At 37.9% G+C, this 13,531-nt stretch overlaps 1 protein-coding gene across 3 annotated transcripts in view; it reads right to left on the bottom strand.

The window, feature by feature from the left end:
• Window positions 1-13,531, bottom strand: part of LOC145779503 (cytoplasmic FMR1-interacting protein 1 homolog) — a 29,818-nt gene that overhangs the window by 4,553 nt on the left and 11,734 nt on the right. For 2 of the 3 annotated variants that reach the window (XM_082591107.1, XM_082591106.1), the window contains exons 7-24: window positions 12,821-13,054; window positions 12,581-12,656; window positions 12,123-12,292; window positions 11,827-11,993; window positions 11,403-11,550; window positions 9,520-9,673; window positions 4,996-5,152; window positions 4,456-4,615; window positions 3,934-4,047; window positions 3,708-3,827; window positions 3,320-3,519; window positions 2,404-2,522; window positions 1,943-2,055; window positions 1,648-1,869; window positions 1,324-1,491; window positions 986-1,105; window positions 340-458; window positions 96-243 (exon numbers count right to left, since the gene is read on the bottom strand). In XM_082591107.1, coding sequence (XP_082447233.1) covers window positions 96-243; window positions 340-458; window positions 986-1,105; window positions 1,324-1,491; window positions 1,648-1,869; window positions 1,943-2,055; window positions 2,404-2,522; window positions 3,320-3,519; window positions 3,708-3,827; window positions 3,934-4,047; window positions 4,456-4,615; window positions 4,996-5,152; window positions 9,520-9,673; window positions 11,403-11,550; window positions 11,827-11,993; window positions 12,123-12,292; window positions 12,581-12,656; window positions 12,821-13,054 — 2,709 coding nt within the window. Of the gene's footprint in view, window positions 1-95; window positions 244-339; window positions 459-985; window positions 1,106-1,323; window positions 1,492-1,647; window positions 1,870-1,942; window positions 2,056-2,403; window positions 2,523-3,319; window positions 3,520-3,707; window positions 3,828-3,933; window positions 4,048-4,455; window positions 4,616-4,995; window positions 5,153-9,519; window positions 9,674-10,273; window positions 10,413-11,402; window positions 11,551-11,826; window positions 11,994-12,122; window positions 12,293-12,580; window positions 12,657-12,820; window positions 13,055-13,531 lie in introns of all 3 variants that reach the window. The other variant, XM_082591108.1, reaches the window with a different exon arrangement.

The following is a 13,531-nucleotide window of genomic DNA, read 5'->3' as shown; positions in this document are numbered from 1 at the left end:
ATACCACCAGATGGGACCCCAGGCATTTTGAATTTCAAAAATGGTGAAAAAATGAAACACCCTAGTGAACAGTCATATATCCACAACAAACTTACAACTTGCTTGATGACTTCATCTTTCCCGTCATATCTTTGTACTTTCATGATGTGGTAGGAAAAGTCAAGCACGTCGAATCGTCTGTGCTGTTGAAGCAGAGTCATGATGGCACAGGCAGCCCAGTGCAGACCATCTCCAAACAACTGCCTGAAAGTTCAAAAATATCAGTCGTATAAAGCTGTTGAGATGCGTTGATAAATAGAAAGCGATCTGTATGTAAAAGTGCAGAAAGAATGAACTCACTCTGTTGTGAATTCGTTTTCGCGCACAGGAAGGCAGTACACGAACTGGATGGCGCTCCAAAGTCTGTAAAACTCGTTGCATTCGTCAACGTGCATCACTCCGTTGGCTGGAGTGGGACCCTGGAACAAGCATAAATCAATGAACATAAAATAACAGATCACCCTCACTAGTGGGGACAAACTTTGAATGATGAACCCTCACCAGAGGGGATGAAATTTGGATGATGAACCCTCACTAGAGGGGATGAAATTTGGATGATGAACCCTCACTAGAGGGGATGAAATTTGGATGATGAACCCTCACTAGTGGGGATGAAATTTGGACGAATTTGGATGATGATCGCAAACAATAAATCAAGCACTGCAAATGAAACTGAACAAGTTCGACATTAATAATCTCTTCTGTCACATCCAAATACAGTATGCTGGTCTTTTTGAAAAGTTTTTGCAATTGCTGCATCGCTCCCTTTTCACCAACTGCCACTTTTATTAAGCAGCTTTTTATTATGCCTGACAAGGGCTCCAGATAAGTCAGATGCTTTTTTGAATATTTAAATTAAATGAATACAATCCTAAAGCTTTGCATTGTTTCGCATCTCGATCACACAACAAAGCAAACCGTTGATTTGTCGTGCACGAAAGCCTACCTTCCAAATCGGATCATCGAGGTATGACTTGATGCGGTTGAGAACAACCTCGAACATGGAAAGCCCGCAACACAATCGCTCCCTTGTCAGCAAGTCCCCTTCTCGGGCGATAGCTATTTGCTGAAATAAAACACAACGTTACAGCAGTTTTACATGAGTCTCAACAGCAGTACAAACGTTTGAGGCCTTTTGACTTTGATTCTTGCTTTGTACTTTGATTTTGATTATTGCAAGAAGTTGCCCTCATATAATTGTCGATGATTTCTTATCAACTAGCAGAGGATAGAAATAACTGTTCAAGTAAAACGATATTACTAAAAAGGAAAGTTTATGCAAACCTGGGGTGTCCCAAACTTCTCTATGAGAGGAACCAGATGGAGCGACGCGTATTTTCCTTCGAGCTTTTTCACTTTCGCTTCCAACTTCTCGCCTTCTTTCACAAACGGACGAGGGATGATGTTCTGGAAGGGAGCAGCATGGAGAAGATCACAGATTTCCTCCTGATTCTGCATGGAAGGATGATTGTCAAACTAAACTTTCAAATTGAGTAGAAGATCTTTTTTAGAAAAAAACTTCTACGCTATGAACGGGATTACAAAACTTGGCATCACAGATTAATGTTGCGCCAAGTTTGCATTAAAATAACATCAATGGATGTTTACCAGATTTTGTTCGATCATGAGGCAGAACAAAATGGCGTTTCCCACTTCTCGGAAGTTTTGAAACACGAGAGTTTTCAATTCGGAATATCCGAAAATATCCTTCAGCTGATGCTGGTAATATTCCAGGACACCAGGCGATCCGTAGTCAAAGCGAGGAAGTTTGCAAATAGGTGGCATCACTCCTAGAAGAGTTGTCACGTACTGAAGGATGGTACCTTGAAGCTGTATGAAGAAAAATAGCCGTTAACACATCGCACTTACGCAGAGAGGGTGCAGCTTAAGTTAGAACGCTTACCAAGCTTTTGACAATCTTCAGCAGTTCCTCAATGACGACAGCAATTCCTTGGTAGCCGATCAGTCGACAGATGGCAGCGAAATGAGGATATCCAATGAATTGTGAATACAAACCTGGCGAAAGCAACGGTAACAATTTAACTATCGTCGGCTTGCACAATGTTTGACTTCTTCCAGGACAAAGTTATCGCGTTCAAGAAAAAAAAACTTAACTGTCATCACTTATTGAAATGACAAGCGCAACCGGTTGCGAGGTGATGGCATCTGATCGACCTTCAATAGGCTGCCAGTTCGACGCTCACCGGAAGCACACTTTAGTGCTTTAAGAATCAATGACATTCTTAACTTTCTTGCTTTTCAACTTACTTACCGGTAATCTAAAACTTCTTCACTAAGCACAAGCTTTTAACATTTATCATCATCATTAACATCAAGAATTATTGATTATTATCAGCCTTTTACCTGCTATCTCTTTATAAGCTGTGTTGAGTTGTTTTGAGCCAAAGAGATAATGATGAGCTACGTTCGGAGGCTTCTCTCGAGTCAGTTCCTGGGAAAACGTGATTGGAGTGCGGACAAATCTGCGCAACATGTCACAATTGTTTCTTCATATTAAAATATTGAAAACTGCACATTGCCCGGGGTGTGGCGTGAAAGTCGATACTAAAAAGATATCACTGGGAGCATCTAACTCAGAGGTGGAAGCACGCAGCCACGTGGTTTTTCTCCACTTTTAGTGAGACCTTTCCTCTTCTTCTACCTATATTCCCTCAAATAAGGAAATCCGAATGTTGGTCATGTTGAAACCTTTGCTCTTTCGACTTTGCTTACAGTTTAAACGCACTACCAAATACTAAACTTTCATAAATAAGGAACATTGACATACTTGTCATAACATAAGGTACTTTTCATGCCTTTTATTTTAACATTTACACGAGTATACATTTGCAATGCTTTATATCTGCATGTACTTCCAGTGATTTCCAGGTAAAATCTGGAAATATCAATCAGTGTTTATCCGTAGTAAGCACTACATTTTCCTAACTCTCTCTTGTGTTAAAAAGATTACCCACTCCTGTTCTAACTTCTTTAGTTGAACTCATTTGAAAGTGTAAAAAGAGAGTTCAGCAGACAGTTTGTGTAGGACCTATAAGCTAGAAAAGTTTTGCAACTAAAGGATCGACTAAACAGGTTGGATATTTGTTGAATTCCCCACACAATAAACAACTTCGAACACCCGAATGGGTTTCCTACAGCTGTGGAAGATATCTCTCAGAGGACTTGCCTTAGTTAACGAAATACTATCATTCAGCAATCATAAAATCTTGTCCGATGCTTTAATCGTTATTTGGTTATTGTCAGATAACAAAAACTCTACCTGTTTGTGGAAATGTTGTAGCAGTAGTTGGGCAAAAAGTCATAATTCAACTCCCAGAAAACGTGCAGAGTGATGCGACCATACGGCGCGGCGACGTTGTGATTGGCTTCACGCAATATGGAGCTGAAGCTATCCAGCGTCAGATGCTCTGACAACAACTTGTGCGTTTGCCGGTTCACGTCGAGAAGCATTTCCAGTTCCTGTGACACGGAAATGAGTCAAGTTTTAAAAAAATCCCGCTCTTTTTCAACTTGATCCAACACGGGTATGAAGACAAAAAAAGAAAAAAGCAAATTGAACAAAGTAGTTTCAATCAAAAGTAAAAATGATAAAAATTTTGGATGGCAGTACAGCAGGATACAACGTTGTACACAAAACAAGCATGTACCATGATTCCTGTGATGTCTCCACTTTCGAACTTTCCAATAGCGAGGTCAACAGATCGATGCATGGCGACTTGCACGCGCTGTGTTATCAATCGGTTCAAGTCGATAGATCGGCCCAACAACTAGAAAAGCACAAAGTAGATCAGCAAGGGCGTTTGTTAAACGTTCGTGCGTTCAGGTTTTGCATCACACGCGATTACATTGGCAACTCAACTTTGACTTTCTGACCTGAACATGCCGCTGCTTGAGTAAAGTCTCGTACTTGTTGGCGGGTGGGTAGGGGACCTGTGCGCCGCACTCTTGTCGGAATTGCTGGTCGAGAAGGATGGATCCCGCCAAATGCTGCCATTAAAATGTGAGGATGTAGTAAAAGTTACACTGCGTCCCATACGCTAAACTCAAGCTTTGAGGCATTTGATTTGATGTTTACGATAAAGAAAAATTGCGGTACCCTCTTTTTTGTTTAGTCTTAGCCGGTTTAACTGGACGTGAACTATAAACGATAGACTTTTCAAGCTATCGGCTGCGTCAACAGTAGAACTACTAATGATTAATGATATCTGTCGGCAAGTTCACTCCAACAACGAGCCTTAACGTCATGCAAAATATTCAGTGAGATTGACCCTCGAACCGTTGAAGATTCTGGACATGGTGTCTGTTATTCAGGTGATGATAAATGGAATCAAAAAATCAATGTTTAATTTTAAACTGAATGAAACAGTGCCGAATAAACCTGGAAAGACATGTCACCTTGAAATAGGCAAAAATCTGATCGGACAGTTTGTAGACGAACTGATCAAAGCACAAATTGACTTCAGCCTCGACTTCGTCGTATAGAAACTGCTTCTTGAATTTGGTCAACGCGTAGTGGGCGCTGTCGCTGTACAAGTCAAGCGGATACAAGACGAATCTAAACAACACATGCATTTTAAGTTTGAATTGACATAACACTAACTTTGTTTTGTCCAATAAGCTAGAGCTAGACCTTTGGTAATAAGTTCAATTTTTTGCACAATAAACAGTTAAACACTGAAACATATTAATTTAGCAACGCCACAGGATTTCATCATATTATCACCAAACATAAACACTTCGTATTCTTTGTGTGTTTTCACTGTTTTTGTGTTTGAATTGAAATGATGCTACATTCTAAGCCGTTACTTAGTTTTATGCCTTTCGTTAAAGAAATTTGGAGGATGAGCAACACCTGATTATCTGCAGTCTTGATAATACGATAGTTATGCAATTTCAGATAATTTCAAAAACAGTTTACATCACACAGCAACCCACTCCATCATAGATGGTTCCTTCTTCTCTAAAATGTGATCGGTCAAAATCCATGGCAAAGACATTTCGATCGGAAATTGAATTCGTCGACCCATAGTCAGCTCAAGGTAGAACTCTCTGTACCAGAGCTGGGACAGATCGCAGCATTCTTGAAGTGTTTCTGCGATTAGTTTTTGCTTAAGAAATTGATTCGAGTTGATCGCCTGCCAACGGCATTAGAGCGAGAGACTGGATAAGTGAGCAGAGGTATTTCGAGGCAAAGTATATTCTGGCATGCATCTGCACCATGGCGTACTTAACAGAGGCCAAACCAACGTGCGTGCTGGAGTCTAAACTGGAGGCGAACATTTTCATTGACATATTGCATTGCAAACACAGTATATTTAAACCTAAAACGATTATAATGAAAACTTTGCTTTCAAATTTCAAAATGTAAAATACATTTTCATCCATGGCATTTCATATGCTTGACATAGTCTATTCCAATGAATAGTTGTTCCCGTGTGTGTTACAATAATAAAAACAATTACAGTAGATGTGTAAGGTTTTAACTTTGAAGTTATTATTTTGTATAGAGCTGATTCACAAAAATACAATGTACCTACATGGTCAAAACTACTACATGAAAGGACTGTGGCTAGTAGCGCAACTAGGATTTTAGTAAAGTGGGGGGGGGGGGCTAAACCAAGCCCCCTGGTTGCGCAACTAATGTGGTGCTACTTTAGTTCAGATAATGAACGAAAAAATTATCTGTTACGACAACTTTAAATAATATCAGTGCAAGGACTTCTCAGGAATGAAAATGGACATTTAAAGAAGTTCTATAACAGTCCTTACAGAAGTCTCGACAACAAAGAAAAACAAACAAAAAACAAGTTTTTAATGCATAAGTTTTAAAATCTTTTGTTTTACTTCCTTTTCTGATACAGGTGAAAATAGACAACAATAATTTTTAAACATAATATTGGCCAATGTAGCTGCATACTTTTTGTTCACAGATACCTGGTATTGATCTGATATAAAGTGAAAAACACGACATAACGAGGTTCTGCAACAGTGGTTAACAACTTCATGAAACATGATATAACCATAAAGTACCCATTGGCAAACTGTGTCACCTGGTATATGCATATATATGGTATATTTCTCTTCAGGATTTCGAGGTAAACGAGAAGTTGTTTCTTTGTTTGCCTCATCATAATTTCCATGGCAATTAGTCACAACATTTTCTACCCATCTTAATTAAATATCAAATAACCTCTTAACATACTTTGAAATATACATGAAAATGAAGATGTAATGAAAACTATGCCTGCACTAACTATAAGCTACACTTTGCAATGGCACAAGTTTGACAAAATTAAGGTCACAAATGATGCTTTGAGACCGCATGAACTGACCAAATTCAACTTATCAAACTTTAAGCAGCACAATTTAAATGCACAGTTTTTATAAGAACAATCTAAACATGTTAACGTTTTGCTTTTTTTTTAAAAACTTTGCTGGTCTCAAAATTGGAGACTAAATTTTTATTAATGCACACAAACTTAAAAGCGTTTGTTAGACTATTCCTTCTTATACCACATTAGACTATTCCTATTTATACTACATGCACAGTATAGAACAATCGGGTATTTTAGACTGCAACAAAATTTTAAAACCAGGTTCGAAAATGAGAGTGTCTTTTAATTCCTGGGTGCCTTCATGCTACATTTTTGCTGTACTGTTCTACAGTGTAGCAAAGTATTAGCCTGCACAAGTCTAGCCAGACTAAGCAATTATTTTTCTAAAGTAGAATTTCAAAATGCTGCATAGGATTTCTAGATTTGTCTGAGCCATGGCAACCTTGAAATACTGACTATGCAAGCAATTTTAGGCTCAAGAGCTGAAGGCTGACCTTGCAATCATGCGTTTAATATACTACACCTCTACTAAAAATAAAAACAGCTACACCAATTTGGAAAAAAAAAACAAAGCTAGCCTCAACAATTCCCATCATTCTCAAAGGTACCGTACAGTAAGTTACTTTTCACACAATTTCATAACACTTCTGGGTGTGCCCTCAAGTAGCCTAACATTATTTTACCAAAACCGATGCGGCTACCGGCATTCGCTAACTAGCCTTCAGCCTCGGTACTCAATATTTGTTTGCATGGCCAGTATTTCAATAAATCAACATTTCATTTATCCAAATATCCTACCCTAAATAACATTTCAACAGCAAGCACCTTAAAAACCACCGCAAAACCTAATTCAATTATTGAACACAATATCAGTGTTGCCAGAAGTTTAAAACAATTAACTTTTTAAAGGAAATGCCATGAAAAGAAGTGCAATTTTCAAAACAAAGCTGAGTAAAATTAAAAAAATTGTTCAATATATAAATTATAAAAACCACAGATAAAGCTGCGAAATGAAACGTTCAGTAAAGTTTCATCATATAGGAATTATATTAAAATTGAAAGAAAAAAAAAGTATTTTAAAAACTAAAACTTTTCTGCGTTTTTGAAAAGTAAAGATAGTTCTTGTAGATTTTTCCTGTTCAAAGAAGGGTATGTTAAAACAACTGTGCAAATTCAATAACAGAACAACGGGACAGTACCGATTAAAGCACACAGATATCTGTTGGGGTTTACTTTTCACACCTGGCAACTCTGCATCGTTTTAGTATGCTTGCGCAAATGGCGAATGAATATACAATTAAAAATTGATTTTCTAGCAAACTTTTTCATATAAGATAAATATTTAAGGTAAAAAACATTCACTTCAACTTTTTATACATATCTTTTCAATATGGTATGTCAAAGTCATGAAAACATGTTCGCCTCCAGTTTAGACTCCAGCACGCACGATGACATGGCCTCTGTTGAGTACGTCATGATCTGCACCTATTAATAATTACGAAGACAGAACTAAAATAACCATCTCCACTTCTAGTTTCCAAGAAGTTGTTAACTTGACAACTCAATCTCAACCTAGTTTCGATTGAGAAAACCAAAATTTAAATAAGTATTGCAACCTTAACAAAATAATTTGATGTTCGGGCTGCAATTGCTGCAGCGCGTAAAACAAATAAAATTTTGACCAATCAGACAATGTGACGTTGCTGTTGCTTTGTATTGTGCCATGGCCTATATTGAGTTACGGCTAGCTATGTCACATTTTGTGACCAATTTCTAAAAGGCCTACTTTTGTTTTCTTGATCTTTTCAAAAGTATAGAGTTTAAGTGTTTGTTGAGGTTACTGACAGTTCGGTGAAATTTGCTTGGCTTGATAATACTTCATTACTACAAACGAAAATGGTAAAATTTTATGCACAAGTAGCACCAAGAAAGCACTACATGCAGCCGGAGCTCTACAAACTCAAACAAACCTCAACGCTATAATACAAAATAGTCAATCTACTGTACGTGATTTTCAAAAGTTTTGGACGTAAATTTCAATTATTTTTTTTACCGGAGGTCTTAGAATATAAGGTTATAAGCTATCCTAAACCCATGGCTAAAGTTGGATTTGAAAGTAAAGCCGATTACCCTACCCGTACTGTATTCACTAAAAATTGATGTGCTATATGTTTCATCAAACTGATGTCGTGTAATTAAATTTGAATGATATAACAAAACTAAAACAACTACAAGAAGTTTCCCGAACTGTTAGTCACCTCAACAAACACTACAGTTCTATACTTTTGAAAAGACCAAGAAAACAAAAGTAGGCCTTTTAGAAATTGGTCACAAAATGTGACATAGCTAGCCGTAACTCTAAAGGCGATGATTGAATATACAGTGCAGGCTTGATTTACTGATATGCAGGAGTCAGGACCAATGTAGAAATATTAACAACTCTTGTTTTGAGGTCTTCTCCAGACATAATTCTACATTACCAAACAAGCAGTGCAACTTCACAGATTTCTTTCAACTTATAGTAAAATTAAATTATCATATGAGGTTTAAACAGTTTTAAAAGTGAGGCAGTCATAGGCATATAGTCTAGTTACAAAAATAACAAGCAGGATGTAGATGTGTGCCGATAAGCCCACGTCTGAAGTTCCAATCATAAAATAGCTGAAAGCAATCGCTATAAAATCTGATTTGTAAAATCAACGCATTCTCACGGTTCTGTAATATAGAGAAAATCAAACTACAACACCAAAATCATAGCGTGCAAATTACATAGTGCTGTACAAAAGGTACATAATGGCAAATTGGGCATAGATTAGTAAACTTGAATATACGCTCCATGCTAACAAAAATAAAAATGGAAAAAATCATCAACTCTATATCAAATCAAAGTTTATAAAAGGTATCATACAATATATTTTAAAATTACGGCTAAGCACTAATTCTAGACACCACCTAATGAGTTATGGTTTGTAAACATAATGTCGATGCATTCACACGATTGCTCACGGAATAAAACACGATAACCTCAAATTTTGTAGTTTTATCAACGAAGCCAGCTTCAGATGTGAAACTACGATAACTAACAAATGAATTTAGAAAAATGACTATACAGTATAGAAAATACCGCTAAACTCAAGCAGCGCTGCGTAGTAAAACGAGTCTCTGTGAAACTTCTCTATTGCTTCGATTGTGTGGGAGTCCAGAGATGCTCGCAAGGTCTTCTTCGTTCCACTTTTATCAGCGATCAACGATTCAAGCATGGTACGCACCATGTATAACTAAGTGAAATGATTACAATGGGTTACTACAAGCATGCAGAAGGTCGTGGGAGTAAAGCATGATTTGTAATGAAATCAAAAATTAAATCTTTATTCCTCCACAACTGGAACTATCATGAAATAATCAGACTGATCACAGAAACAATTACAATCCTGTACTCTGATAATCCACAATAAGTCCAAAAAGGGTCAGATTTTTAATTTCTTCTATCGATAAAATATTTCGATAAGCCGCGACGCATACCTGGCTTTGGAAGATAATTGTTTCTGTGAAGTCGCTTCTCGCTTAAAACCGAAACAAATAAACAAAATCATTAGGTTGACTACAAGTGTGCTTCAGCTCTTCCACTAATGTTGGTAAGTAGATGACCAGACCCACCAACTTGCAAGTTGCAACTACCACAGAATCTACCGGCTACTCACCATCCCACCCCCCACGTTGCCACTTTTGTGTTGATTAAACATCATAAGACATCAAATCATCATCAAAATTGCATGATTTCAATTCGGCAATCCATTAATTGCAGTGCAAAATGCAAATTAAATCCGACAATCAAGAAATGATGCGGCTCGCAGACACACACACATAAGGCTGCTCACCGGAGAAATGCAACATTTGAGGGTAAATATAGGAGTCTCTATGAAAGTTCTTAAAATTGTCTAAATCTTGCTCTTTTTTCATGGCTTTCTTTAACGGTCCTTTAAACAAGGACTCGACCAACACACGGGCCATGTAAAGCTGCAGTTGGAAAAAGAGATTAAGAAAACAGTGACACGGATAAATGCAAAACAGTCACGTTCTATTTGATTCAGAGTTAAAGCAACCACACACACTAAGCTACCACGTAAACATTGGCATTGGCACAATTCTTTCTGTGCCTTCGGGATACTTCAGTGCGGGTAAAAATCATATTGTTGCAGATTTCGTTACCGATGGCAGGGTTAGCAGGAGTTGGAGGGTTTGAGCTTGGTAAAAAAAAAACAAAAAAAACAAAAAAAACAAGTAATAAATGGCTTCGTTTCTTTAGAAATATAATTAATGTATAAAAATGTTGATAACCGAAAAGTGCTAACTCAGTGGAAACTGGAACCCCGCTAAGTTTTGCTGGCATTTTCTTAATAGGTTGTTTCATTTATTGCCATTTATATAACACTTGACATTAAACTTTTTGGCCGTTTAAAAAAATCGATCCCGTGAGTGTTGCACATGTCGCAGAACATTGTTTTGCATTTTTACACCTCTCGTCTGGAAATCTGCATTTAGACAGAAAAATATTACACAGAGCATTGCAAAGAGAACTAGAGTGCATTGCCAACACATAGTTGTGATGGACGATTTATCTTCAAACCAGACAGTAGACACCGTCGCTTTGCAAATTCGCTTCGGACAGCACAGGATCAAGTCTCAGGCCAGTGAAAGCTGTACTCATTGAAAAGCCATACAAGGCTTACTCAGTATTAGCATGGCACAATCATCATGGACAAGATTTGCTGCAACTGTTATCAGAAGAAATTTCGTGCACAGTAAAAAACAAGTTTTAAAAAAGTAAATTATTTTCGAATGGCAAAAAAACGAGTGGCATGACTTAACAAGTCAAATGGGTAAATATAAAAGTATAATCTTAAAGTTATGAACACATTACACGTTATGAACTATTTAAATGCATTTAATAAAACACACATAATCATCTTCACCCGATGCACGGATCAAACATGCTATTCCACTAACCTGGGTACTCGACGGTCCAACATTACGTCTCGGTACATCGATGTGAAAGCCAGTTTTTGGGTCCTTTTCACCCTTTATAGCCGGGTCGTTGGGGGGTTCGAAACCTTGGAACCAATCGGCGCAAGTTTCACGAACTGAACTGATGATGCTGAGTGATCAATAGAAGATATTTCAATAATTTGATGATGGAAATAAACGATGATATCTGATCATCAAGAAAATCTGTGGTGCAAATCTTGTCTCAGTGCTATGAAAGATGAGCTCATTGCTAAAGCGATGCTTCAACTCAGCATTAGCATGGCTGTGTCATCATAGACAATCGGGTAGAAAACTTCATGCGCACATCGTGGTCCGCATTCGTGTTATAAAACCTCAATGCACGAGTAAAAATCAACGACCAAATCTATCATTTATAACCAGTTACCTTTTGACGTGATTTTTCTTCTTTTTGATGGACATCCGCAGTGGATCTCGCAGTTTGAGCTGAACGAAATCTTGTAGTTTCCCATAGATATGGCATCGAATGGCTTCGTTAAACACACTTTCCATCCTACCCATGAGAACCTGTAGTCCCTTGATCATGGCAATCACCTAAAAGTAGAACTATCTGACAAAAAAGTGTTGTAAACACAACACTCTAAAAATAGTGGTAAAGTAAATATATTGTAAAAACACGTGTGGGAAGCAAAGGTAGAGAACATTCTGTGTGGTAAAAAGTACCTCCACTAGGGCATATTTCTCTTGGCTCGAGTAGTTGTATCTTGTTGCGCGTTCGTATTCCTCAGCATCATCAGGGCATTCCGGGTTGCTGTACTTGTCCGTCGGATGAACCAACTTCCAGGAGTAAACCTCCATGACATGTGAACTCCAACGCAAGAGCAACTGGATACCTGGAAGCGAGCATTACAATTTGCTCATTATAAAAAGTGTTTCATACTGGAGATGTGGGCTTCAGAGCATAAATATTGGAGTCGAATCCCCAACTTTACAATTCGATTTGGAACTACGACTGCAAGAAGAAAGCAATAGAGTATAGGTTCGAGTGCTTTTGGGCATCTCATGCATCTCTTTTCAATCTCTTGCTCGCAACCCATTGGCCGATATTGACTATGCTGTGTTAGTGAGAGAAAAAGATGCGCATCATGTGCTTTAAACCTACCGAGTGCAACTGAGCAAACCTTTTAATGCCAAGTTGTAGAGTTCTGCACTTTCTTCATCCGACCGCGGTTGGTCTCGTTGAGCTGTCGTCACAACCTGAAAGTAGTGGTTGTGTTGTGATCAGCTAAAGTGCTATACTTTGCCTATAACACCAAACTCGTTGTGTAAGCATCCACAAATCTATGAAAGTAGCCAAGTCAACAGGCAATTGCAATTTTTCACGATCACTGACACCATGCACAATTGTACGAGCTATATACCTCGTTGTTGCTGTGCCTCGCCAATTCACTTGTATACTTGATGTGATCTTCCCGTATGGACACAAGTTGTTCTGTCAAGTTGTATTGTGGGATCACTGTAGCGCCGGTAGTTTGCGCAAGACTGGCACTTGTGCAGGACCACCTGGACTTGTTTTCCTCGTAATCTGTCATGTTCTGAATGTAGGTTGCCAGGGGGATTTGCATATCTCCAAACAGAGGGACCACTTGCAGTTGCTGGAAATAGAGAGATTTGTTTACAAAGAGGCCCCACAGAAGTCATCGCAGGAAAATTATACTGTGACACAATAGCTAAAACAAACAGAACAGTAAATGTTCAAATAACAAAGTGCCTTCAGTTTTCTATCGCAATTCATCACGAGCATCCCATTACTTACAGTTTAAAGCATTGTACCTAAAAAAAAAACATATAGCTCATAACTAGGGCAACCAAAAGTCAATAAAGCCAAAATTTTTCTGCCTTGTTCAAAGTTGATAAAACGCCCACAAACTAAATTTCAGGCTGACACGAAGAGAGGTTTCAAAGTTATTAAGTAAAAAAAAGTCAAATTTCATGGTTAGGTCAAAATTCTCTTTTAACATAGTTTTTCTTCTTTCTATTGATATTTTGTTAAAACTACACAGATTTTGATTTTTTTCCAATTTCTGTTGCAGTTCTGACGTAATGATCCATTTGTTGCAATTTCTGAGGTA

Source organism: Aplidium turbinatum, chromosome 11 (genome assembly GCF_918807975.1).
Source record: "Aplidium turbinatum chromosome 11, kaAplTurb1.1, whole genome shotgun sequence".
Lineage (NCBI taxonomy): Eukaryota > Metazoa > Chordata > Ascidiacea > Aplousobranchia > Polyclinidae > Aplidium > Aplidium turbinatum.
Note: the sequence above shows the minus strand (reverse complement) of the source record. Positions and strands in the feature narration are given on the sequence as shown.